A 27,804-nucleotide genomic window follows, 5' to 3' on the forward strand; every position below is an offset into this window, starting at 1 on the left:
ATTAGGGGAAGAAACTGCTTAAAATAGAAAGGTTTTTCTTCCGTAATGTTCCCGGACCTTCGTAACGACGTGTAGGGTCTCCCTGTTTCATGTAACTGAGAAGTTAGTCATGGTCTCTGCCTGAACTTCTCTCTTCCACTCACATAACTTCAATGTTTAAGCCAAGATATTCCTGGGACACCTACCTTTCTTGTTACCAGTCTCTGGGACTGTGGAAGGAATAACCCAAAAAGAAGATTGTGGAGAACTACCCTGTGGGTCTGGCATTTCTCATGACTAACAGGGCTCAGAAGAAATTGAGAGAAGTTCCTATTTAAAATGAAGGACTGGGGTGCCCTTATTCCCTATACTCACCTTGGCGTGTAGGGAATGGTTTGTGGTTTCACTTGGTTGAAAGTATAGATAAGCTTTTGAGCAGCTCTTTGTTGTTGAATTTCCTACGAAATTGGGAGCATTGACAAAAATATTAGTTTGCTATCATATGCACGCTGATCAATGATCACAGAAACACTCAAGGCCTCCCCAGTGTGATTTTTAGCCTCATTCAGCTCCGACCGCTCTATTCCAAAAGGAAAAGCTCTACAAAACGAAAATAATGAAATGCCACCACTTCCAGAACAGAACAGGCTATCCTCTGGGCTGAGGATAACGGTCTCCAATCAGGATGTAGCCATAACGCCACTCTTTGGCCTATCCAGCTGGGCTCTGGGTCTCGGACTTACCCTGAGGCAAAGATGAAGCACAGTACTCTCCTGGAAGATTCTGTGCCATGACTGCACAACCTCAGGTAGAAAGGACTTCACGATGAAAACCTGCCCTGGCCGGAGAACATCATCCTCGGACCAGGTGCTGACGACCCTCATGGCTTTGCGGAGCCCGCCGCCCATCTCCTCTCGGGACAGCACCTGGATCATTGCGGCTCTCCCTCGCTGGGACCAAGAAGACATGCTTTTCCCAAGATTCAAAGGGGAACTCTCCTCCAGCCTGTAGACAGTTACCTCTTCTCCTGCTACAAAAAGAAGTACAGGTGAGAAGTCCAATGGTAACTCATGTCTGACAGGGACGGCGTCCCAAATAACAACTCAGAATTCATTCCGTTTCCCAGTGAACAGAAGAGAATGGGAATTTCACCTCTGCAGGAACAAGTACAGAACAGAAGCATGGATTTTGGCCACGTTATTGTCTCATAAAGGCCAGGGGTAGAGAGAGGGACGGAGGAGGAAGGGACAAAGCATCAGCTGATATATAAGAATTAAATTGTTCTTATTATAAACTATAACCAGACAAAATGAAAATCAAAGTAGCAGAGCTATGCTTCTTTTGTTAAATACAAATACGTCCAAAGAGATAGTTTAATCCTGTGTTTTCATTACCATCCCCTTTAAAGCCTTATTAGATTTTTCCCTAATTCCCCCTTCCATGACATTTTAATACTAAAAACACACTGTGTGTATGTACATGTACTGATACATGCATGTACTGTACGTGTGTGTGTGTGTGTATAATGACATGTACATACAATATATACATAGAAATATACATACTTATATACAGACATATACAGATATATACAGATATAGAGATAGAGATACCTGTGCTTTATACATAAAAAGAAGTTTCTGCTCCCTTAGGGGTGATATTACCCCTACTGAGAACTCATGGTTTAAACACAGCTAGAGTTAGCACCAAGGTCATATCCCAGAGCCTCCCCCTCCTTCCTTTGTGCCCTTAGACAAGTTCCTGAAAGCCTCACTTTCCTCAGCAGTAAAATGAAGGTGAAAATAATGCTCACCTCACTGGGTGGCTGTAAAGATTAAATATGTTAACTTCACTAACGTGAACTAGAACCTCAGATACCAACTCAAGCCCACTTAATAGATTTTAGACACAAAATGCTCTTTATAACTGCTAGATAACTTCCACTTTTAATGGAACCTAATACAGTGTTCCTGTATTAGGAGTCTTAGACTCCACCTAATACAGTGTTTAATGCTTCATAACAGAAGGAACATATTCTAGACACAGTTTCTGCCCAACCTGTGTTTGATTTTCTCCTTATACCTCTGCTTTAAATGCCCATTTTGTTTTGTTTTGTTGCTAACACGATACTGATTTACCAAGAAAGGAATCTATTTACTCACTCTTGCATTGAATTGCTTACCAAAAAAATATGTCTAGGTAATTCTTATTCAATACTCAATAAATAATTCGAATACTTATTGTCGGTACCCAGATAAATGCCACTGACGGTCTCTTTAGACTTCTAAATACTTAAATACTTAGAGGATTTAGAGCAGAGCTCCTAAGTTGCAGAACTAGCCATGGAGTCATGAGGAAGGAGAAGGCTTTTGCGTCCCTGATCAGAAGCCACGTGATCTGTCCCCATATGAAGAGAACTAAGATCTAGGACAGAGTTGTTACATTGTCAGCTGGCTGGACAGCAAGACTCGTGGTAGTCTTGGCTTAATGCGAGCTTGTTTTTCCTTACTACTTCAGCCTTTAAAAGTGGCATTTACTCTCTGAGCTAAGAGCAATTAGTTTACATGAAACAAAACAAACAAAAAAACAATACACAAAGCATTTCCCTTCAGATGCCTGTTAGTTTTTACCGTATTGACATTTATCTCTTTCTTCTGTGTTTATTACACATGGTTGGATGGTTCTTTTCTCTCCTACTTCCAGCCTTACATCAGTGAATGCCAGGTGCAACATTATTGCTTTTTTCCCAACTGCTGTTCATTACCAGTCCCATCCCTACAGCATTAGATTTTGACCCTAGATGCTGGCTAGGCAGTTAACAAGAATTTCCACTTTAGGAAATTCGTCTCACTAAACCGCAACCACTAGCAAAGCAAAATCTTCAGCTAAAACGATGCAAAATGGTTTCTGCTTCTCAGACGTTATGCCTCTGCCCTGGCACGGCCTCAAGAAGGTAGAAATGGCACTCACCAAACAGTTGGATTGGTGTAAATGGTATAGTCTGAGAAAGCCTCATTAAATTATTCCTTTCGATGGCTGCAAACAAAAAGAGATTTACTATTTTAAGTATGCGTCAGTGGATTGAATGCACAGCAAGCCTCCCCCACATCAATCTACTCATACAACACAGAAAATGTTCATTTCAAAGACCCCTCACTTTTGCTTTCATCAAAAATATTACCCACAACCCAGTTTTAAAAAGAAACTATGCCTTCAACGGGAAGTATACCCCAGTCTTACGAACTATATGAGGTTACATAACATCGTCCGAGGTAGGGCTGTCACTTCCACTCTCCCGAACATCACATCAGAGACTAATCCATACATATGTGGAACTTTCCTTTAGAGAGCATTCTGTGGTCTTCCTTCTCTGGTCGGTCTTTTCCAGAGCAAATCTAACGCACAGTGGACTGTGGGGACATCTACTGTTGACTTTGCACAGTTCACCTTCTTTTCCCAGAGAGAACCGAAGACCACTTTTAATTAGAAGCAAGTGATCTGCATCTTCCTGTTAAGAGCCGTATCCTAACAGATCAGAGTCAATATGAGTTCCAGTATTCTTCACCAGACTTTCTAGAGTTGACAGCTGGAGTCAAAATATTGGATTATTACTGCTGAGCTGAAAGACCCAGTTATAAGAGCCTAGAATGTGGAGTCTGGAATCCACTGAAACACTATTCACTACGGAGGAGAATTGAGGAAAAGGCAGTCTATTAGTGGACCTTGAACACATGACCTTGATATGATAGTAACGGTAACTGTCACACCAATAAACTCTCACTCACGTGCTGAGCTGTGTAAAAAAGACCGTGTAAAAGGCTTGGCTGTGTATCATCTCATCCAGTGCTGACAGCAATGACACGCAGAAGACCAACCAATGGCACAAGTCCAGTTGGTTGTTACATCGCTTTGCATTTCAAAGTGTTTCCCTCTTAATTCTTACTAGCCCTTTGGCAGATTGTTCCTCAGGAAGGGCAAGTACAATTACTCCCACTCTGAAAGAAAGACCACTGAAGCACTGTGAAGCAATGTTGCTTATGAGAGTCAAGACCCTTGACATCTTGTTTAATGACATCCTTGTAAGGTGTCTTTGTTGAACTTACTCAGTGGGGTTGGCATTCATTCGGTGGTTATGTTCACTTGAGAGCCAGGGAGGGTATAAAATCCTCCTTCAAAGAGCTAGTTTTAGGCCCCATCCAAAATATGGAGATCTCTGGCTTCGGACTTGTAAGGACTTTTTAAATCTCAAGGTCACCCTTCTCCTTCACCATTTGGAACTTGCAAATACAGACAAAAATGCTTTTTAATTCCATATTCTCTTAAATCCTAACAACTTGTTTTCCCAAGTAAATGGCAAGATAAGAAATCTGAATGCTCTTCTCATGAGAGTGAATAACATCTTGTTGGGAGTCGTATCAATACTTCAAAATTCATCAATACTCCTGTTCACGAGGGTAGAATCACAGACGTTTAGCTCAGTTGACATGTCTAGGTGCATGTGTCCTACCTGAATAATGATGGTGAGGCTCTTGAGGGCTTTTTAAGGAGGCTGAGATTTCTGAAATTGTAGAGAAGATTGGCATTTTAATTACGTGGCTGGTGATAAATACATGCTTATGAATATATTGCCTTCAGAGTTATTATTGAACAGGTTAATCACAATGGCTTCTCAGTCTTTGAGAAAGATTGCCTAATATCCTTTAACCACGTTATTGGGCATGGTATCCTGACAGCTTCCAATCATCAATGTAATATCTCCAAACATGTTTATATAGGGAATTGGAGAAAGACAGGTAATATTAGCCTCAAAGATGTATTTCCTCTGAACCAATTACACCTCTGGGTTGTGGAAGACACTCGGCTGCCCATCACACTTCATGACATCCCCAGAGCACAATTCTCTGAGCTCCCACCAAGACGCAGTGCCCATATAAAGACATTATTAATACCAAGTTATTAGCAGTCCACTTCACTGACCTAAAATGACAACAAACTGATGAAAACAAATTAAGAGGCATACACCAGAAACAAAGAAGTGGGTGGGGAACATGATGCCAAGGGACTTCTTTGTTGGGAACACCTCCCGCAAGTTTAACTGGTTCCCTTCTACCTTCTCAAGTCCTAAATTACAAGGCTCTAGAGAAATCCTTTGCAACAGTTTTGCCATTTCATAAAATTAAAATTAAAGTGGAGAACTTTAGTCTCACGGTGGCAACTTCTTTATACCTAGTAGAGTAAGCAGCATAATGAGCCCAATTTCACAGATCTCTCTGGCTTCTTGTTGCTGGATAAGGAAAGGAACAAAAATCCCTTCCTCTGGGGGTGCTTGGTAAACAGTAACATCAGCAAAGAAAAGACTTTCTTTCTTTCTCAGTTCACTCAATAATAAAAATTAAAAAGTGTTCAGCTGCCACTATAGGTCATGCTGGGCAAGACAGATGTGAATAAGTTATGGCTTCTGCCCTTGAAAAAAGAAACTGTGAAATACTGAGAGCAAAAGACATGTAAACTATGGTCACAACACGGTTGGCTAAGTAACGTAATAGAGGTGTATACAGAGACTTATGGAACCTTCATAGACAAGCAATGTGATACTTTTTTTTTTGAGAGAGAGAGAGAATGCAAGTGGGGGAGAGGGGCAGAGGGAGAGAGAGAGCAAATCACGCTCAGCACGGAGCCTGATACGGGCTCGATCCCACAACCCTGAGACCATGACCTGAGCCAAAATCAGAAGTCAGACACTCAAGCGACTGAGCCACCCAGGAGCTCCTCGATGTGATATTCTTTTTTTGATTTAATTTTTAAATTTATTTTGAGAGGGAGAGAGCACACACGAGTGAGAGAGGGACAGAGAGAGAGAGAGAGAGAGAGAGAGAGAGAGAGAATCCCAAGCAGGCTCCACACTATCAGCACGGGGCCCTTTGCAGGGCTCGAACTCACAAACCATAAGGCAATGACCTGGGCTGAAACGAAGTCAGACACTTAACCGACTGAGCCACCCAGGCATGCCAATGTGATATTCTTCAAGAGTAGGGACATCTGAATCTGAGAAAGCTGAGTTTCAGTTCTGGCTCCACCATTTAAGGAACTGTGGGAAGGAACTGTTCACATTCATTCAAAACATGTTTATTCCACACCTACCATGTGCTTGAGAGAGGAGCAGTAAAAACAAACAAACAAAAAAAAAAAACAAGAACAAAAGAAAAAGAAAAAACAGGTAAAATCTCTGGCTACATTCTAGTAAAAGGAAAATAAATAAACAAGTAAATACATAGTGCATACAGTATTACATATATTCAAGCTACAGGGTTAGAAAGTGTGGGAGACAGGGAGGCTATTATTTTAAGGGTGGCAAAGGCAAGGCCTCTGTGATAAGGTAAAATGTGAGCAGAGATGTGAAGGAAGAGAGGGATAGTCATATGGCAAAACGAAAAATATTCCAGGTAGAGGCGACAGCAAGTGCAAATGCCCAGAGGCAGGACCATAGAGAGTGTGGCCAGAGTGGACTGTGCCGAGAGGAAACGGGTTTGGAGAGTGGGAGGAGGGGCAGCAGATCAGTAGGGCCTTGTAGAGCCTGTTTGGACTTCGAGTTTACAGAGTGTGATGAGATGCCATTGGAGCAGAAGAGTGACTTGATTAGAATCTCAGTTTAAAAGGGTTATTCTGGCTACACTCTGGAAATTGACTGTCAGAGTGCAATAGTTTGGAGGCCATCCTGTAACCCAGGATCAAGATGAAGAGTGGTACATGGGGGTAGCAAAGTGGTCAGATTCTTGATATATTTTGAGGGATGGGTTGGAAGCGGGGATGTGGGAAAACAGGAGTGAAATACGATGGCGACACTTTGACCTCAGCAACTGGAAGGATGGAGTTGTCATTTCCAGAGATGAGTGAGGAAGGAGAGGGTGCATTTTGCCTGAGATGTCTTCTAGGCACTCAAGTGGAGGGGTGCATAGGAAGGTGGTCATATTCTATGTGGCAGAAATGTTGACCTAAAGAATGAACTTGAGCCTGGAAATGTGGATGAGGGCCAGGCTGTCGAAAGCACCGAGAAGGACTAAGGAATTTGCAGCCAATCCTGTAGGTAACGGGAAGTCCCTGGAAGCTTGGACATAAGTGACGGTTCATCTTTCAGAAGGTAATTCCAGGGTGAACACGGGAAAGTGCAAAGGGAGAGAAACCACCAGAATGCTAACATGAAATAAAGGGCAAAACTTTTTTACTTAGGAAAATAAATGTTGGAGGCTGTAAGGCAGAAGCAGTGGGGTAGGGCAAAACAGACACCTTGTAAGGATGGGGGGCGGGAGGTGGGGGTAGTACGGAGTTAGAAAACAAAGTTGATGGCTAAGAGGAGTGGGCTGGGAAAGGCAGTATACATGAGTAAGAGGCCCAGTTTGGGCAAAGGAAGAGTAAGTGATCGGAAACGCCAGGCAACAAAGTAATACAATTAATAGCCCAGGAAGAACAGCCTCCAAGAAACTTTGAAAATGGATAAAATGGTCAACAGCAAATGCTACGAGTTCCATGAAGACTAAAAAAAAAAAAAAAAAAAGGTTGTGTGATTTGGCATCTAGAACGCAGCTTCAGTAGAGTGGTGGGGACAGGCACTATGCAGAGCAAATGCTAATGCTTTCTCATTAATTTCGAGGTGGATAGAAGTGGCAGTTTGGAAGCTCGGTAACATCGAGAAAACAGTTATTGTTTCTTTGGTACAGAAAATGACTTAAATATGTATGCAGTTGAAGGAGAAGGAAGCAATTGCAAGAGCTACTGAAAACCAGAGAAAGTGGGATGGAACAAGGCCGTGGAAGAGAAGGAACCCCATCTGCATCAAGAGGTCAAGAACATGGAAAGGAGCTTGTAGGCTGTGGTGAAGTTTGAGAACAGCCTTGAGAGTGGTTTTGCTAGGGAGTTGTCTCCCATGACCTAGCCCTACGCAGCCACTTGGGGCACAGAGGCCTACAGGAACCATACGGAAAGGGTATCCACATATAAGATGAATAGCTCTTAATGAGCTATATGTAAAAGCTCATTAATTGACAGGAAGAGTGGTCGAACAGTTGAAATGAGCTCAGTGGAAACACTCTCACTCACAGAGGAAATTGGAAAATCACTGTCAAAAATAGGCAGTTCAAAAGAAAACTTTAAACCATACATCAATCCTGATTTATGTGGAGAAAGACAATCAACTTTCTACTTTTCTACTGAACTTTCTACTTCGTATAATAGGCAAAATCATAAATAGAACTTCAGGAACTACAAAAATCTCAGCAGGGCAGTGAACTTCACCATGAATAAAATGAAAAATAACATGTTTAAATACAAAAACTTACTGTCAACTCCATTTGAACTTCTCAACCTGTTTGAAAAACGAAAATTGTTTAGATAATTCTTTAAATCTGTCAATGACCAGAAAAAGGAAAAGTGTGTGCAATAGTAACAATACAGAGTCTATATGTCTATATATATGTATGTGTGTGTGTGTATTTTCTTTGAAAGAAGTGTCGTTTGACCCCTATCTCTATCAATAGAGAAATGGTTTGCAACCCTGCGATTATTTTCATAGAAAAATGAATACCACATATGTGTGTGATTCATTTACTGCACACGCTCTAAGCTAACCAATATAAGACTTCACTGTGTTTATGTTGTTCTGGATCAATTAAACTAAAGGGTTCCTGAACTATGCAAAGCAGATGCCTACAAATGAGTCTGTGAATGTCTCCGGACAAGCCTACAAATCAGTTTCATTCGCCCACGTGGCCCCTAAATGTTCATGGACTGAAATTAACTCTCTGTAAATTGTTACTTGCCCTGCTCAAGTGCACAAGTGGCCACAGGCAAGTCTGAATAGACGCATTCAAAGAATATCTCCAGTATTGAAGGTCCTTAGGGAAGAAAGTACAATTACAATTATTGTTTAATTTCATGCTGCAATAACCCAGTACTCTGCATGAGCACAAACTACTGAACCTCTGGGAGGAGAAAGTCATGTGCACTTGGAGTCTAGAGGCAGGCTTGCACACAGAGACCTTGATGGCAGTTCCAGAAAAAAAGGCCATCTCAAATAGCGCTGGCTGAAAACTGCAAGTCACATTCCAGTGCTTAGGATCAACTGGCCTTCACACGTTAGATGGTTTAGAATTCTGTTCCCCCAGCTGTACAGACAGTTTGATGATGTAACTAGAGAAGTCCAGAAAACACTACAAATGAAATACAATAATTTTGCTTGGCTGGTTTTCAAACTTTATTTCTCGGAATAAATAAAATTCCAGGAAAATACTCAAGCCTACACCCATGTGACTTCTCTATCTCCTCTCTCTCTCTCTCTCTCTCTCTCTCTCTCTCTCTCTCTCTCTCTCTCCCGACCCCTATCTTCCCTTTGCTACGTCTCCATCCTTCTCAAAGTGTTACTGCTTTGATAGACACTTAGGATGTTCATGAGAAACCAAAAATAAAAATGATAAACCTCATAAACTAAAATTAACAATCTGAAAAAAAATCTAAAGAGAAAACTACCAGGTTTTCAGTCTTTTTCTTTAGGCCAGACAGATTTGTCCTTACTCTTGAACGCAAATTTCACAATCTTATCTGTCAGAGAAGTTGGGATACTCATTATTCTGCATGTGCTTTTTTTGACACTGAAAAGGCAAATGTTTAATCTGCTGTGGTAATATGTGTTTCATTATATTCTTAAAAGGCACTGAGGTGAGATCTTAGTGCCAGAAATGGGAAAACTTGGAGAATAAGTGATTTTCCTTCTTGCTACCAAGAGAAAAATACTATCATTGCAAACACGTTTTTCCCCCTCTTTTCCTGACCCGATGAAACCTTTGTTCCCAATCATGTTAAAGAAAAAAGAAGCCAAAGATGCTTTAAAAACATACATTTAGAAATACTCACAGGGAGTTCCTATTGAAGCTGGTGCTCCTGGAGCTCCACAAGGAGTTTTTGCTCAGATCCTGAGTGGAAGGGAAAGGTCATTGCACATTCACCCAGCATTCTCCTACCCCAAGCTTCTGGTAATACATTTGCAATACACACGCCTTCGAGGGCATAGTTCTTTACCGCCCCCCCCCCCCCATTCTCTAGCTCAATACTTCCCTTTTACTGGATGCACTAAATTCAAGTTAGAAAGATGCATAATGTTAGCACAATATCTGAATAACTCAATGTGTTGACTGACTTAAGCAGGATGAAATTATTTTTGTGGGGACATCGTAGAGAGAATGTAATGTATTAAAGGTTTTCACAGAAATGAATAGTCAATGACGTGGAAGAAGGAACGAAGGTTGAAGTTGACAAGAAACGTCAATCATTACATCATTATGACTTCTATCAGGATATTATTGTTTCGGTTGATGATTATTTAGAATAACATTACCTTGAACTTATCATTCTATTTTCTACTTAGATTCATCTATTACTTCTTGAAACCTGGTACGCTCCAGGCATTACTCTAGGTGTTTCCACTGGTGTTATTTTTGTTATCCACTGCCAATAATCTCGTAAGAATGGCATTAGCCCCATTTTAGAGACATAGCTAACAGAGCTCAGAGGTTAATTAATATACGTAGCTCTGAAACCCAGGAAGTAGCAAAGTAGAATTTGATATGGCAGACATGTTCTTGCCTCCAATCACCTACCTCCAAGCAGTCTTACATTTTGTTTTCAAAACCTTCTACAAATTACATTCATGAGCTCATTAGCATACATTCCTACAGGTATTGTGGATATGGTTCCCAAGTTCATAGAAATAACATGCAAACCAAGAGCAAAATTAGATTTCTTGCATTAGTCTAACGAGATCACACTTCCCACATGGTGGATGGTAGTAAAACAGAAACATATCTGCAGATGTGAGAAACACAAGACCACAATCAGAGAACCTCAGTGTTGGAGAAAGACAAAGGGCCCTTTACCCCTCAACGCCCAAATCCCCCCCCCCCTGCCCCGCCCCAACACATCTGCAAAAATGTTTGCTCAGCCTGGTTGACTAACCACACTCAGTAAGGAACTTACTGCTTCCAGAAATAAACCATTCCATCCTTAGAAAGCTCCAATTGCTAAAAATTCCTCCTCAGAGTGGGCTGAAATCTGCCTCCCGGTACCTTCTATATGTTGACTCTAGCTCCACCTTTTAAAGCGTATTGAAAATACCTTATTTTTCTTCCACGTGGCAACATTCATGTATTTCGAAACAATTACAAAAATTCCTGAATTATTTATCTTTCCTGTTAAAAACGCCCAGGATAAATTACTGGATGGACACATATATTGAATGGAGAAGAAGGAAAGAATGGCAGGGGTTGGGGGCTGAGTGAACAACCTGAGCATATATTCAAAGCAAAGATTTAAATGTAATACCAATAAAAAGAGGAAGCCAATTATGGGGCATAAAGGTAAAACAGACACAGTCAAGGACTTAGAGTGCGTGTGCACACATTTTTTTAAATATCAAATAAGATGTTTTTACCTCTTGAGACTGCTTTAGATAATCACTGACTTGTACAGCATGCCGTTCAATTTCTTTAGTTTTCATTTTCTGATATATAGGGGGTTCTAGACCTTGTTAAAAGGAAGAAAAAAAATAGAGAATACATCAAAATGTGTTACATTCAAATTACATCCCTAAATAGAAAGATCTGAACATAGTACGTTCATCTAAATTTGAACATGTTTTTTTTTTCTCTATTTAGCAAGTGTTACCAAGATTCTTTTGTCCCTTTTTTCTCAAATGGTTGAAAGCTATATATTCTACAGTATTTCTATTTGTCAGTAGTTTCTTTTACATTTATAATAATGTATGCTCTCTATCAAAGTCAAGAATTAAATGATCCATGACTTGTCCTCCTACAAAATAAAACCTTTAGCAATTTTTTTTAAAACTCACCTTCTCCTGTACCCTATTGTCCATGCTTTATTTAAAACACATGGAATTTTCATTCCAAATTGTTACGAATCCTTCCTTAACAACTGCATCAAGCATCATAGTAGGCTACTTAAAAAAATAAAATAAAACAAAAACAAAAGATAGAAAAGAATGCCAGCAGATAGGTTTAATTATCATCTCTCTCTTAAAAACACATTACAAGGATCATTATTGTCATTATGTTTTACACTGATACCTGCAGAGTCACTGGCATATAGTAGGTATCCAATAATAATTTAATTATTGGATTGGATTAATTCTGAGAATAATGCTTGGGAGTCCCTCGCTAAATGTAGGAGAAAACAGTTGTAATTTTCTCCCCTAATGATTTTATGCTGAAAATACACACACACACACACACACACACACACACACACAAACACACACACACACACACACACACACAAAGTGCAAAAAACCCATTGGAAAAAAATCATAAAATGTCATACGTGATATTTTTGTAATAGCATAAAATTATGATCAATATGGTTTCAATGTATTAAAATACATTAAAATTAAAATACCTATAGGAAAAGTTAAAAATAGACTTTTCATTTTCATAGCTAAATTCCTCAGAACTTTTCTTTTTGTATTTGACGAGAGCTTGTATTTAAAGAGAGCTGACAGGGTATCACCCAACCCTCAAATTTTTTTTTAATTCTTTTTCTTTTTAAAAAAAAAATTTTTTTTTTTAACGTTTATTTATTTTTGTGACAGAGAGAGACAGAGCATGAACAGGGGAGGGGCAGAGACAGAGGGAGACACAGAATCTGAAACAGGCTCCGGGCTCTGAGCGGTCAGCACAGAGCCCGACGCAGGGCTCGAACTCACGGGCCACGAGATCATGACCTGAGCCGAAGTCGGACGCTCAACCGACCAAGCCACCCAGGCGCCCCTTAATTCTTTTTCAATTAATGCTTAACACGGACACATTTCAAAAAAACAAAAAAAAAAAAGAAAAGATTCTTAATTCAGATTAACCAAATCTCAGTAAATGTCAGATTAACTAGACACACGGACTCAGCCTATTTCCCTACATCTTGTCTTCCTTTCTGATCACTGGACTCAAGATTCTTTTCCAGAACCCTCCTGCTACCTGCATCTTTCTCTAGTTGAAATTCAATGGAAATAACTTAAATAACTTGGGGAGGGGAGTGAGTGGAATGGGTGGGGGCGGGGGGTCATCCCAAGGTTCAGACTTCCGGCTGTAATAAAAGTAAGCCCTGGCGAGGTAGTATGTAGTGTGGTGACTGTAGTTAACAACACTGTATTGTGTATTTGAAAGTTGCTGAGAGAAGAGATCTTAAAAAGTTCTCATTATAAGGAAAACAAGTGTAACTATGTCAAGTGATGAATGTTAATTCAACTTGTTGTAGTAAACATTTCACAATATATTGTACGCCAAATCATTACATTGTACACATAAAACTAATACAATGTTACATAGGTAAATTACATCTCAATGAAAAAAGAACTTGAATAATTTAAGAAAGATATATAATAATTTAAATATCGGTTAGACTATTTATAAAAAGTATAATATATAATAAATATAAAATATTTTATTTTGCATACTACATATATAATATCAAATAAGATATATATATAATATCAAATATATATATATATATTTTGAGTCATATCTGTAGATGAAGGGAGTTCTGAATAATTTCTAATATCTCTTTCAGCTGGAGTCCACTTGATTCTCAGTGAGTTAGTAGACAATTCAGTATTTTAAAATATAAACCAAGGTTTCTCATCCACCAGTATTTGGGGCTGGATGATTCCTTGTCAGGAGCAGAGAGACTGTCCCATGCGTTGTAGGATTTTTAGCAGCATCCCTGGCCTCTACCCACCAGATGTCAAGAGTACCTGCACCTTCCTTACTGGTGACAACCAAAAATATCCTTAGACATTGTCAAATGTCCCAGGGAAGAGAGGTAGGAGGTATAGAAAATAGCCCCATGGTTGAAAACAACTAACCATAGGACAAAGCAAGGTTTTTAAAGAAGCATAATAACAAAGATTTCAAGACAGTATCTATTTGTACCTTAAGTTTAGTCTTTCAAGTAATTCTAAATCTGTATGAGTCCTGGGTCACATAGTTCCTTCTGTTTAAAAATTAGTAAAAGGGAGGGTGAGGAAGATGGTAGCAGAGTAGGAGGACCCCAGGCTCGCCTCGTCCCACGGCCACAACTAGATAACTACCGAATCACCCTAAATACCCCAGAAATTGACCCGAAGATCATCGGAACAAACTCCATAACTAAAGGTACAGAAGACGCCACATCAAAGAAGATATTTGCACACCCATGTTCATAACAGCATTATTCACAGTAGCTAAGAGGTGGGAACAACCCACGTGTCCATTGATGGACGAACGGATAAACAAAATATGGGTGACAACCGCATTTCATCTTGCCATGGTAGCCATGGAGGTGCCCCACAGAGATCTTGGGAGCCCTGTGTTGAACATGACCGAGCTACAACATGGTGGAACCCGGGTCCCTGCATCCCTACACGGAGGGCTGCCTGTCAAACATTAGCACCGGGCTTTGCTTAGAAAAGAATAAACCTCAAATGTGTGAAAGAATTAATAAGGGTCTCTTATTGTGTAATGCAGGACGTTCCAAGTTCTGATCATTGCTACCAATTCTGTTCATAATCTGCCCTCATTTTACCTGTCCAGCCTTATTTCACATTCTCTGCCTGCCTCATAGTTTTCATTTGTAGCCTGTTGATTCATCTTTTCTCCTCTGCAAACACCATTAAGAGACACTTGCCCATGGATTAAATGCTGTATGACAGCAGTAATAAGAAGTCATCCCACTGAGTTCTGTGCAAGGGTCCGTATCAACCTCTCATGAACCTGAAGAATTTATAACATTAGACAACCCCCCACTCCATACAGCAGACTGAAGTACAGTCTCTGAGCCAGGTTTAACAGCTCTGAGTATGAGACTATCTACTCCTTAATTTTTCTTTCCTGGATCGCAACAACTATTCCATTAAATGAATGGAAATTTTGTCCTTTCCATCAAAGTTAAAAATCGAAAAGAGCTATTCTCCTCAATGGGTGTCGCCACCCTCTCATTCTCTCATCTCCACTTAGAAGAACATTAGGGACTACCACTGGTCTGCAGGTAGTGTGAGGAAACTCCTACTAGAGTCAAGACTGTTACATACTTATCTGACTATATTTGGACACCGTAAGCCAGTTCTTGCTGCACTCCTCTTCTTCTGAGATGTTACTTTCTCCTGGCTCGGAATTCAACTGGTCGTTTGGGGAGCAGGTATCAACCATTATGACCTGGAGGGAAAGACACTTGTTGGAACATCGTGACATTAATCTGAAAACATTTTGAGCCATTAATGTGACTCAGAGAGGGACTATGGTGAGCAGCAGTGGTTGTTAACATTGGCTTCACATTTTAGAATCACCTGGAAATCTTTGAAAACTCCTATCAGCCATGCAGGCAGGACATAAGCACCCATGTAATTACTATATGTGGCCATGACAGAGAACTGGGGGGGGGGGGGGGGGGCGGGGGGGGAGGGAGGGCAGCAGTTGTCAAACTTGAGTGTAAATCAGAATCACTCAAGCCTATGCTAAACCACAGATCACGGGGTCCTACCTCCAAGATCTGTGACGCAGTAGGTCTAGAAGGAGAAAGAATTTGAATGTCTGATAAGTTTCCAGGTAATGCTAATACTGCTCATAGGAGACCACAATTTGAGAACCACTGGCACAGAGCAAAAAAATAATAAATAAAATAAAATAACAAAATAAAATAAAACAAAATAAAATAAAATAAGGCTTGGATGTAAAAAGAGCTTGTGTTGGAACACTAGATTTGTCACTTAGCAGTTTTGTGAACCTGAAGGGTGCCTGGCTGGCTCAGTCAGTAGAGAGTCCATTACATGAACTTGGACAAATGTCTGTGAGTCCCATTCCCTTTGTCATTAAAATAACAGGTAGCCAAGAGGTACCTGGGTGGCTCAGTCGGTTAAGCATCTGACTTCGGCTCAGGTCATGATCTGATGGTTCATGGTTTTGAGCCCCACATCAGGCTCTGTGCTGACAGCTCAGATCCTGGAGCCTGCTTCAGTTTCTATGTCTCCCTCTCTCTCTGCCCCTCCCCTGCTCATGCTCTGTCTCATTCTCATTCTCTCTCTCCCTCTCCCTTTCTCTCTCTCTGTCAAAAATAAATAAAACATTTAAAATAAATTTAAAAAAAATAACAGGTAGCCAACAATAGTGGCTGCCTTATGTACTAACCAGAGACAGAGAAGAAATGAGGTATATTGACAAAATACAAAGAAATAAACAAATGCAAGTTATTAGTACCTGAGCCCAGTTGCAATTTCTAGTTAAATTCTGGTCATTTTAATCATTGCAAAAAATAAATCTACCAAATTCATATTTCATAAGATTCCAGCAACTCATAGCATTTTCCCTGAAAGAAGAGTCATCTTTACCAAGCTAAGTCTCTTCCTGCAAAAGATAATTTTACATAATTGTCTTTAAACTTATCTCTTTGCTTTAGCTTCTCATTCTAAAAAGAGCTGAGGTGCTTTTAAAAATGCATCCAGGTTATTATACGGAAAAATGAGGCAGAACATTAAGATCAGGAAAGGTGAAGTCCTATGGAATGCTAACTCAGAAGTAAGACTTCCTAATAATAAAAAGATTCACTAATAAAATGTGAAAATGTGAACATAACATATTGGAATTTGTGGGATATAGTTAAAGCAATGGTTAAAGGGGATTTTATACCACTAAGTACCTGTATTAAAAGACAGTCTCAAATCAATGACCAAAGCTTCTTTCTTAACAAACTAAGGGCGGGTGGGGGGGGGGGGGGGAGAAAAAGCAAATTACACCCAAAGTAAACAGAACAAAAAAAATAATAAAGAGCAGAAATCAATGGAATAGTAGTCAGAGACAATCAATGAAAACAAGAACTGGTTCTTTGAAAAGATCAATAAAGCAGATAAACCAGTAGCCAGACTGATCATGAAATGAGAAGAGAAAAACACAAATTTCAAATATGACAAATGAGAGAAGCGATGTCACTACGGACCTCCTAGACAATAAAGGGATAATAAAAGAATATTATAATACTATAATGCCAATAAATTCAACAACTTAGATGAAATGGACAAATTCCTTGAAAGAGACAAACAAATAAAGCAAACTCCAGATGAATCAGATAGCCTGAATAGCCCTCTATTACAGAAATTGAATTTGTAGCTAAAATCTTTCCCACAAAGATGGTTTCATTGGTTAATTCTACCAAATAATAAAAGTTGAAATAGTATCAACTCTATACAAACTCACCTAGAAAACTGAAGAGAGAATACTTCCCAACTCAGTCAGTAAGCCCAGCATCACCCTGATACCAAAACCAAAGACATTACAAGAAAAGAGACCTAGAGACAAATATTCTTCAAGAATACAGATGCAAGAAAATCTTATTAAGATTTTAGCAAAATATAGCATACAAAAAAGATAATACATCATGATCAAGCAGGGTTCATCGCAGCCAGGTTGATTTAATATTCTAAATAGCAATTCTATGTTATAAAACTAATCAATACAATTAATTATATTAACATAATAAGAAGGAAAAACCATCTGTTTAAATAAATAGGTGCAGAAAAAGCACTTGACAAACGCTGAGATCTACTAACATAAAAATTCTCAGAAAACAAGGTGCAGAAGGGAATTCTTTAACTTGATAAAGGACATCTACATAAAAAGCTACAGCTAACACTGTATGTACTAATAAAAGCCAAATGTTTTCCCCCTAAGAGCAGAGACAAGGAATGGACTCTGCTTTTACCACTTTTATTCAGTCTATAACTAGAGATTCTAGCCAGTGTAATAAGGCACGAAAAATAAATAAAACACATCCTGATTTGAAAGAAAAGTAAAACAATCTTCATTTGTACGTAACGTGATCATTTATATAGAAAAGTCTGCAGAAGCAACAAATCTACTCAAATTAATAAGCTTAGCAAGATTGTAAGATAAAATAAATATTTTAAAAGTATATTTGTATATACCACCACCAAATAATCAGAAATTATTTTTTTATAATTTCATTAATAATAAAGTAAAAAATATTAAGTACTTATGGATACATTTTTTAAAATATGTGCAAGAACTGTACACCCAAAACTACAAAATGCTGCCGAGAGAGATTAAGGAATATCTAAATAAATAGACATATCATGCTCATAGATCAGAAAAGTCATTACTGTTAAGATGCCAATTCTCCCCAAGATGATTCACAGAAATTCTACTCACCCCAACAAGTTTCTCTGTAAAAATTGTCAAGCTGATTCTAAGTATATGTGGAAATACAAAGAAACTAGAATAGCCAACAAACAAACAAACAAAACCTTTGAAAAGGATGAAAAACTTCAGCAGACCTATACTATGTGATTTCAATATTTAATATAAAATTATAGTATTCAATATACTGTAATTTTATCATAAAGATAGACATATAGGTAAATGGAACAGAATATATCCAGAAATAGATCTACACATATTATGAACACACATGGCCAATTAATTTTTGACAAAGGTGCCAAGGCAACCCAATAGGAAAAATATAATCTTTTTACCCGAAAATACTAGAAAAAATTGATATTCGTATTCAAGGAAGGAAGGGAAGAAAGAAGAGACAAAGAAAGAAAGGGGGGGAGAAAAAAGAAAAAAGGGAGGAACCTCAATCCTAACCTATCACCATATACAAAAATTAACTCAAAGTGGGCTAGAACTTAATATAAGAGCAAAAACTATGAAACTTCTAGAAGAAAACATGAGAGAAAATCTTAGTGATCTTGGGTTTTGCAAATTTTCTTAAACATGATGCAAAAAGTATAGACTGAAAAAAACAAGCAAGAGACTTCATTAAAATAAAAAATGTATGCACTTCAAAGTACATTTATGAAAAAGCAAAAGGCAAGCCACCAAGAGAAAATATTTATAAAACATATATCCAACAAGGGGCTTATATCTAGAAAAAAACTCTGACAACTTAATAATAAGACAACCCAATTTTTTTTCAGTGAACTCTACGCCCAAGGTGGGGCTTGAACTCATGACCCCCCAACATCAAGAGTTGCATGCTCTACTGACTGAGCCAGCCAGGTGCCCCTCAACAATCCAATTTTTTAAGTAGCATATTTAAACAGACAGGTGACCAAAAAAGACATATGGATGTCAAATAAGCATGTGGAAAGATACTTTGCGGCACTAGTCGCCACAGAAATGCAAATGAAATCACTGTGAGATACCATTACACAGCCACCACGACGGCTAAAATTAAAAAGACGGAGCATACTAAGGATTGGTGAGAATGTGCCCCACCGAAACACTCATAAACTACTCCTCAGAAACTGGTGGGAATGTAAAATGGCACAGCCACTTGGAAAAGCAGTTTGGAAGTTTCTTCTAAAATTAAACAAATACTCACCATATGACTCTGACATTCCACTCCTAAATATTTACCAAAGAGAAACTGAGACATATGTCCACACAAAGACTTGTGCACAAATGTTCATAACAGCTTTGTTTGGAATAGCCAAAAACTGAAAATAACACAAGTGTCCTTCAGCATGTGAGCTGATAAATGAGCTGTGGCATTTCCACTCTGATGACTCTTAAATCTTCACTCCTTCCAGTACAGTGCTATTTTCTCGCGTGCCTGGCACTTTACAATAAAGAGAAACCAAAAAAAGATAGGCTACTACCTCTACTGCCAATAACATGAAAGACACTTACTGGCACCTGTAGCCCTTGTGTTTTCTTCTTTTTCTTTGACAACCTCCTATCCTTGATTAGCATTTTTGTCCTGATCCATGCTGACTGCCTGATCTCTGAGGATCTTGAAAGATCTGTAAAGGAAAGCATTTGCATGAAAAAGTTTACGAAGATTGTACAGGGAGCCATTTGGTTTTACAGACAGCTGAGAATGGGGAGCATGAGAATGTAGTTAAAGATCATTGACCTTTAAAACATAATAGCCATGCATAGAATTTAATAGTTTATTTTTTAACAAAAATAAAATCACTTCTTACTTTTAATCCTACAGATCTTCAGTTTCTCCTCCTTGTGGAATCTCAAACTATGACTCCGAGTGAAGGGCCTATCTCTGCGGAAAGGATTGATCCAAAAGGATGTGTTTGGCGGCAGCCATGGTCCCACTTCTGAGCAATCGCTACTCTGGGCCAAGCTTGATGAGTTATCAGACAGGGATCTGGCCCGGATCTGCTTCTGGCACTGGTCATTCTCCTCACCGCTACAAGTGGAGGCCAAGCAGGTTTGCCATTTTTTCTTGATGCTAAACACACCAGTTTCATCACCTTCTGAAAATGCCCAGTTCACATATCCACCTCCAACTGGCATGCTCTCGGCTTGAGAAGGGAGGGAGGTCACTTGCGTGGGTGCTGGTGTGCAAATCAAAGTGGGTGGAACTTGCTCCCCCTTGTCTTCTCTGGCTGGTGTGTGAGCAATTGACTCGTACTGTTCCTTGGGTTCAGCCACTGAGCCCTGAGCTGAGATACCTGGGGTCTGCCAAGTCAGATGAACAGGGACCTCATTCTGGGCGACCTGTTCAGTTGCCATCACATCTATACCTGCTTCCATAGATGGTCTGAACAGGGGCAAGTCAATTTCCTCAGAAAAAGGAACTTGCTTTAGATAAGAGGGGACCAGAAGAAACTGGCCATGCTTTGGGTGTGTTTGTGTGTAAAGGGACACTCCAGAAGCAACTACACTAGTTTCCGTGTCTTGCTTTTCCTGCTCATCTCTTACATTTGAAGCCTTTCCCTGAATGTCTGTAATCTCAAGAAGGGGTCCCCTCTGTACTCTCAGGGTATGCTGACCTCTGGCCAGGCTCCGCAGCAAAGAAGGAGGCATGCTATAATACTGATATTTCTTCTCCCCAGAGATCTCCATGCTGCCTAGAACCCCTGCACAGATGACATTGCTCCAGCTGTGGGGAAGTTTTCTGCAAGTAGAATGCTTTCTGTTGGCCAGGAGAGCCTCATCCTCTTGTAAGGTGTCAACAGCAGAAAGGACTTTTAGGGTATCCACCGTTAGGGCAGAGAGGTCCTGCAGGTGCCCCACTTGGCTGTCCAAGGACAGTAAGGAGTCCTTTATAAAAGACACTTTTTCATTCATTTCTTTCAGCTGGAAGTACATCTCTGTAACCCTGATGGTAAAGGGATGGAGAAAACCAATAAACGCATTAAGCTAAGAAGAACTTTCCTTGTTCTTCTCCCATCCTACTTCCAGCCTTAGGAGGCTCCTCAGCCTAAGCTGCTTCCCCAAGTTAGGTGAGTCTTCTGCCTTCTCATCCCAGGTGATCTCCCCCCCTCCTATAATTCCCACTAGCTCCCCAATGAGGAAACACTACAAATCTGTATTTCTAGCCCTTATTTCTAACATTTCAGAACCACATTTCCAGCTAGTTATCCCTCCAATTGTTCTATCCATCAGCCCTATTGTATTCATTAATATATTCATTAATTTGCATGACAAACACCTGAATATCTCCTACTGACAAGCCCTATGTTACTTCAGATACAGAAAAAAGATCTTGAGGAAGAAGCCAGAATGAGAGGAACAGAATAATCAAGTATGTAATTAGAAAAAAAAATTATAGATCTTAAACAACAACAACAACGAAAATCCAAGTCTAGAGTTCAAATAGGCTTCCCAAGCTGCAAGCAAAACCCATTCTAAGAGACCTACATTCAGAGAAAGCCTCAGCCAAATTTTTAAAATTATTTTGAAAACTTTAACCCAACATTATGATGTCTAGCCGTGGATTCATGTAAAAGCAGCACAAGACATTTTCAGCTGGAAGAGTCAAAAGTAAATTGCAAATCGAATCTAATTAAATGTATTAATTGACTTAGAGACAGAACGAATGAAGGAAATGTTGGTTAATATTATCTGTATATTTATAAATACCTCCAAATGGGGATGGGTTTTACTCTGTGCCCCCAGAAAGAGATATGTTGATGTCCTAATGTCCCAGTAACTTGTAGGTTGGGACTTCATTTGGAAACATGGTCTTTACAGAGATAATCAAGTTGAATTGAGGTCATTACGGTAGGCCCTAAGCCACTATGGCTGGTATCCGTATAAAAGGGAAATCTGGACACAGTGAGAAGATGATGTGAATATACACAGGGAGAAAGCCACCCTAGGACTTCAGTGATGCATCTACAAGCCCAGGAATACCAAGGATTGACAGTAAACACCAGAAGCCAGAAGAGGCAAGGAAGGATTCTCCACTAGAGGCATCAGAGCAAGCATGGCCCTACCCCTACCAACTTCTTGATTTTGGACTTGTAACCTCCAGAATGGTGAGACAACAAATTTCTGCTGTTATAAGACACCCAATTTTTGGTACTTCATTATGGCAGCTTAGGAAACTACTTCCATCTTTCTAAGCTTAACAATTAATACAATAAATTACAAAATGTATCAGACTTGGTTACAAAAAATAAACTCCTACACATAAAAATATAACACTTCAAAATAAGTGGTAAGTTGGAGATTATTCTAACAAATATGATGAGGTGTTTGTATCCTTCGATAAATCAAAACTTTTATGAATTGTTATGGAGAAAAAATTAAGAAGAACCCAAAGGATGTGAACAGACAATTCACAAAAGACAAAATATAAAAGATAAGGAAATATGGTAAAATATTCACACTCATTAGGTATGCAGAGAAATGGAAATGAAAACAACGATGAGCTCATCTACACTGTAACAACATTTTTTTAGCCTCGCAAATGATTAAAATAACTCTATGGGGACAAGGATGCCACACTGGGCCATTCAATTAGGCAATGTACATAAAGAGGCTATAATTTCACTATGCTAAAGGTGATAGAGATATTCTCTACATTACGAGATAGAATATCATGCAGCCGTTAAAATCATGTTTACATTGTTAATAGTAATTTCCTTTGGCTATTTCTGATGGTAGGCATGGGGATGGGATGTTGTTATGTTCTGTTGTACACTTTTAAATTTGATATAAACACTTTGTAAGTCAAGCAAAAGTAAATGTAAAATTATGTTTATACATAACGTTTTTACTTATTGAAGAAACGTTTTGGATGTGTAAGGAGGGAAGGGAGTAAAATACAAACTTGTATGATTTTATTTATTTATTTACTTACTTACTTATTTACTTATTTATTTTAAGTTTCTTTGTTTGTGAGAGACAGAGTGCAAGTGGGGGAGAGGCAGAGAGAGAGGGAGACCCAGAATCGGAAGCAGGCTCCGGGCTCCGAGCTGTCAGCACAGAGCCCGATGTGAGGCTCCCTCGAATTGCAAGATCATGACCTGAGCCGAAGTCGGTCACTTAACTGACTGAGCCACCCAGGTGCCCCCAAACTTGTATAATTTTAACTAAAAAAAAAAAAAAAAGTACATATACACATACATACATACATACATATATGACAAAATGGAAAAAAGAACAACATTTTCAGAGTGGGCTCTGGCTTATGACATATTTTCTTTCTTTTCTTTCCCTGTTTTATTCTTTTATTTGGATAAGCGAATATTCTGAGCAAATTCTCTATAATGAAAATCTTTGATAAACAGAAATAAAATAGTGGTGCCTGAGTGGCTCAGTTGGCTAAGTGTCTGACCCCTGATATTGGCTTAGGTCATGATCTCACGGTCATGAGATCGAGTCCCATGTCAGCCTCCATACTGGGCATGGAGCCTGCTTAAGATTCTCTCTCTCGGGAGTGCCGGAAGATGGCGGCGTAAGCGCGTCCTGCCGATCACTTAGATTCCACCTACACCTGCCTAAAGAACCCAGAAAACCGCCAGAGGATTAGCAGAAGGGAGTCTCCGGAGTCAAGCGCAGACTGGAGGCCCACGGAAGAGGGTAGGAAGGGCGGCGAGGCGGTGCGCGCTCCACGGACTGGCGGGAGGGAGCCGGGGCGGAGGGGCGGCTCGCCGGCCAAGCAGAGCCCCCGAGTCTGGCTGGCAAAAGCGGAGGGGCCGGACGGACTGTGTTCCGACAGCAAGCGCGACTTAGCGTCTGGGAGGTCATAAGTGAACAGCTCTGCGCGGAAAGCGGGAAGGCTGGAGGACAAAGGGAGGGAGAGCTGCTGAGCCCCCGGAGGACAGAGCTCAGTTTGGCGGGGAACAAAGGCGCCAGCGCCATCTCCCCCGCCCATCCCCCAGCCAAAATCCCAAAGGGAACCGGTTCCTGCCAGGGAACTTGCTCGCTCCGCGCAAACACCCAACTCTGTGCTTCTGCGGAGCCAAACCTCCGGCAGCGGATCTGACTCCCTCCCGCTGCCACAGGGCTCCTCCTGAAGTGGATCACCTAAGGAGAAGCGAGCTAAGCCTGCCCCTCCAGCCCCCGTGCACCTTGCCTACCCACCCCAGCTAATACGCCAGATCCCCAGCAACACAAGCCTGGCAGTGTGCAAGTAGCCCAGACGGGACACGCCACCCCACAGTGAATCCCGCCCCTAGGAGAGGGGAAGAGAAGGCACACACCAGTCTGACTGTGGCCCCAGCGGTGGGCTGGGGGCAGACATCGGGTCGGACTGCGGCCCCGCCCACTAACTCCAGTTATACACCACAGCACAGGGGAAGTGCACTGCAGGTCCTCACCACGCCAGCGACTCTCCAAAATGACCAAACGGAAGAATTCCCCTCAGAAGAATCTCCAGGAAATAACAACAGCTAATGAACTGATCAAAAAGGATTTAAATAATATAACAGAAAGTGAATTTAGAATAATAGTCATAAAATTAATCGCTGGGCTTGAAAACAGTATACAGGACAGCAGAGAATCTCTTGCCACAAAGATCGAGGGACTAAGGAACAGTCACGAGGAGTTGAAAAACGCTTTAAACGAATTGCAAAACAAAATGGAATCCACGATGGCTCGGCTTGAAGAGGCAGAGGAGAGAATAGGTGAACTAGAAGATAAAGTTATGGAGAAAGAGGAAGCTGAAAGAAAGAGAGATAAAAAAATCCAGGAGTATGAGGGGAAAATTAGAGAACTAAGTGATACACTAAAAAAAAATAATATACGCATAATTGGTATCCCAGAGGAGGAAGAGAGAGGGAAGGGTGCTGAAGGGGTACTTGAACAAATTATAGCTGAGAACTTCCCTGAACTGGGGAAGGAAAAAGGCATTGAAATCCAAGAGGCACAGAGAACTCCCTTCAGACGTAACTTGAATCGATCTTCTGCACGACATATCATAGTGAAACTGGCAAAATACAAGGATAAAGAGAAAATTCTGAAAGCAGCAAGGGATAAACGTGCCCTCACATAGAAAGGGAGACCTATAAGACTCGTGACTGATCTCTCCTTTGAAACTTGGCAGGCCAGAAAGGCTTGGCACGATATCTACAGTGTGCTAAACAGAAAAAATATGCAGCCGAGAATCCTGTATCCAGCAAGTCTGTCATTTAGAATAGAAGGAGAGATAAAGGTCTTCCCAAACAAACAAAAACTGAAGGAATTTGTCACCACGAAACCAGCCCTACAAGAGATCCTAAGGGGGATCCTGTGAGACAAAGTACCAGAGACATCACTACAAGCATAAAACATACAGACATCACAATGACTCTAAACCCATATCTTTCTATAATAACACTGAATGTAAATGGATTAAATGCGCCAACTAAAAGACATAGGGTATCAGAATGGATAAAAGATTCTCTCTCTCCCTCTGCCCTTCCCTGACTCACTCATAATCAATCTATCTCTCTCTCAATCTCAATCAGTCAATAAAGTTAAAGAAAAAAAAAAAAAAACCAGCAAGGGAGGGAATCTTATCCAATTTCATGGCTGACACGACCATATGCATGAGGGACACCAGGGTGGCTCAGCCAGTTAAGCATCCGACTCTTGATCTCAGCTCAGGTCATGATCTCATGATTCATGAGATCAATCCCTGCACCTGCTATCAGCACAGAGCCTGCCTGGGATTCTCTCTCTCTCTCTCTATCTCTCTCCCCCTGCATCTTTCTCTCTCTCCTTCTCAAAATAAATAAACTTAAAAAAAAATGATCCCCAGTTTTATGTGGGGACTGGAAGAAGCAGTGATTATACTATGGAGAATTTAGCATTCGGGTGCAACAAGCACTTGCCAAAATAGTGTGAGACTTTCCCTCTCTAGAATATACCTCAAGTCACATGGATCGAGACATCCTCCACTTCTTTCTGGGAGCTTAGCAGATAGGAATTAAACAATAAAGAGGGTGGTATTTTCTGTGTTTATTACATGTGGGTGGACCCCTCTCTTTCTTACTTCTGCTATAGAATTCAACTTCTGTAACTCAATAGAGGCTTCATAAATGCTTCCTGACCCTCTGGAGCCTGCAAAACTAGAATTGGCAGGGATGATGAGGGAAAGAGCACAAAATATATGTATATCCCTTTCCAAATATGCTTAATTAGAGCCTCTCCATCTAGCGCACTGTTTCATCTGATTCAAAAACAGTACAGTCTGAACAGCAGTAATGGAGGCTCATTAAGTTCCATTAGCAGCAGTCCCATCGAACGGATACAATAGAAGCCAGCAACCATTCACGGCGACAGGTAACAAGCTACAATAGAGACCTGTTAGACAAATAACCTGGTCACCCTCACGTCGGGTCCTCTTGCTTTTATGGGCACTGTTTATTTCAAAGCATTATGTCCTGTGAAACATATTTTGATTATATTCCTCAGCCACCAACTGCATTAATTTAATCTAAACTTTCAGTCGTTCTTACATGTAACATAAATTCTTATAAGTTTAGTTTCCCCTGTGCAAGGTTTTTTTTTTTAATATAAAATTCATTGCCAAACTTTTTCCCATACAACACCCAGTGCTCATCCCAACAGGTGCCCTCCTCAGTGCCCATCACCCACCCTCCCCTGCCTCCCACCCCCCATCAACCCTCAGTTTCTTCTCAGTTTTAAAAGTCTCTTATGGTTTGGCTCTCTCCCTCTCTAACTTTTTCTTTTTTTCCTTCCCCAAGCGAAGGCCGGTATGGTTATTGTTTAACTGTGGGTCTTTGAACAAGATGTTTTAATAAAATAAGGTTATAAGAAGTATAATTATAGCCATCATGATAATCGTAATATTTACCGAGTGCTCACTATGTGCCAGGCACTTTACAAAGACTCTACATAATTATTTTATTTAATCTGCATAACAACCCTATAATGTAGGCATTACTTTTATCCTTTTCATAAAAGAGGTGGAGCCGGTCAAATGGTTGGGGATAGAGGGAGGCTTCAAACCCAGACGGTCTGACTCCACATCCAGTGGCATTAACCCCTGCACTCTGGCACCTCTGGGCAACTCATCGGGGATGTAGACAAAGTTCTCACGGGGGCCTTTGAGGCCTAGGAAGGGTTAAACAAATTACACCAAAGTTTCCCACGCTGGGAGGTATTCACAGATGTTCCTCAGTAAGGTTTCACAGCACAATACTGACAGGACCTGCTTAAGTGGTAACTCTACTGAGTCGCCATGTGGCTTGTTTTAAAATGCAGCCCTTCCAGGTAAGATGGTGGCGTCGTAGGAAGGACCCTGTGCTTGCCTTGTCCCTCAAATGCAGCTAGCTAAATATCAAATCATTCTGAACACCCAGGAAATCTATCTGAGGAGCAAAAGAGGCCACATCATGGAAGGCAGGAGGTACAGAGACACGATTTGGGGGAGAGAAGAATTGCCAGCGCTGCAGAGGGAAGGGAGCTGCGGTCAGGGACAGGAGATAGAAAGAGAGAGAAAGAGACTAGAACACAGGGCATTGCACCAGAAAAAACACGTCCCCGTAACCACTGACGGGGAAAGCAAGAGAGGCTGATTATCACA

At 40.4% G+C, this 27,804-nt stretch overlaps 1 protein-coding gene across 3 annotated transcripts in view; it reads right to left on the minus strand.

Annotated features, from left to right (window-relative positions):
* The window catches only part of TRPM6 (transient receptor potential cation channel subfamily M member 6), a 196,631-nt gene that overhangs the window by 15,446 nt on the left and 153,381 nt on the right, over nt 1-27,804 (minus strand). For all 3 annotated transcript variants that reach the window (XM_060610051.3, XM_078436941.2, XM_060610050.3), the window contains 10 exons: nt 20,006-21,141; nt 19,710-19,822; nt 15,098-15,221; nt 11,456-11,547; nt 9,883-9,941; nt 8,313-8,338; nt 4,487-4,537; nt 2,950-3,015; nt 723-1,009; nt 355-437 (listed from right to left, as the gene is read on the minus strand). In XM_060610051.3, the coding sequence (XP_060466034.3) occupies nt 355-437; nt 723-1,009; nt 2,950-3,015; nt 4,487-4,537; nt 8,313-8,338; nt 9,883-9,941; nt 11,456-11,547; nt 15,098-15,221; nt 19,710-19,822; nt 20,006-21,141 (2,037 nt within the window). The remainder of the gene's footprint in view (nt 1-354; nt 438-722; nt 1,010-2,949; nt 3,016-4,486; nt 4,538-8,312; nt 8,339-9,882; nt 9,942-11,455; nt 11,548-15,097; nt 15,222-19,709; nt 19,823-20,005; nt 21,142-27,804) is intronic.

Source organism: Panthera onca, chromosome D4 (assembly GCF_046562875.1).
Source record: "Panthera onca isolate mPanOnc1 chromosome D4, mPanOnc1 haplotype 2, whole genome shotgun sequence".
Classification (NCBI taxonomy): domain Eukaryota; kingdom Metazoa; phylum Chordata; class Mammalia; order Carnivora; family Felidae; genus Panthera; species Panthera onca.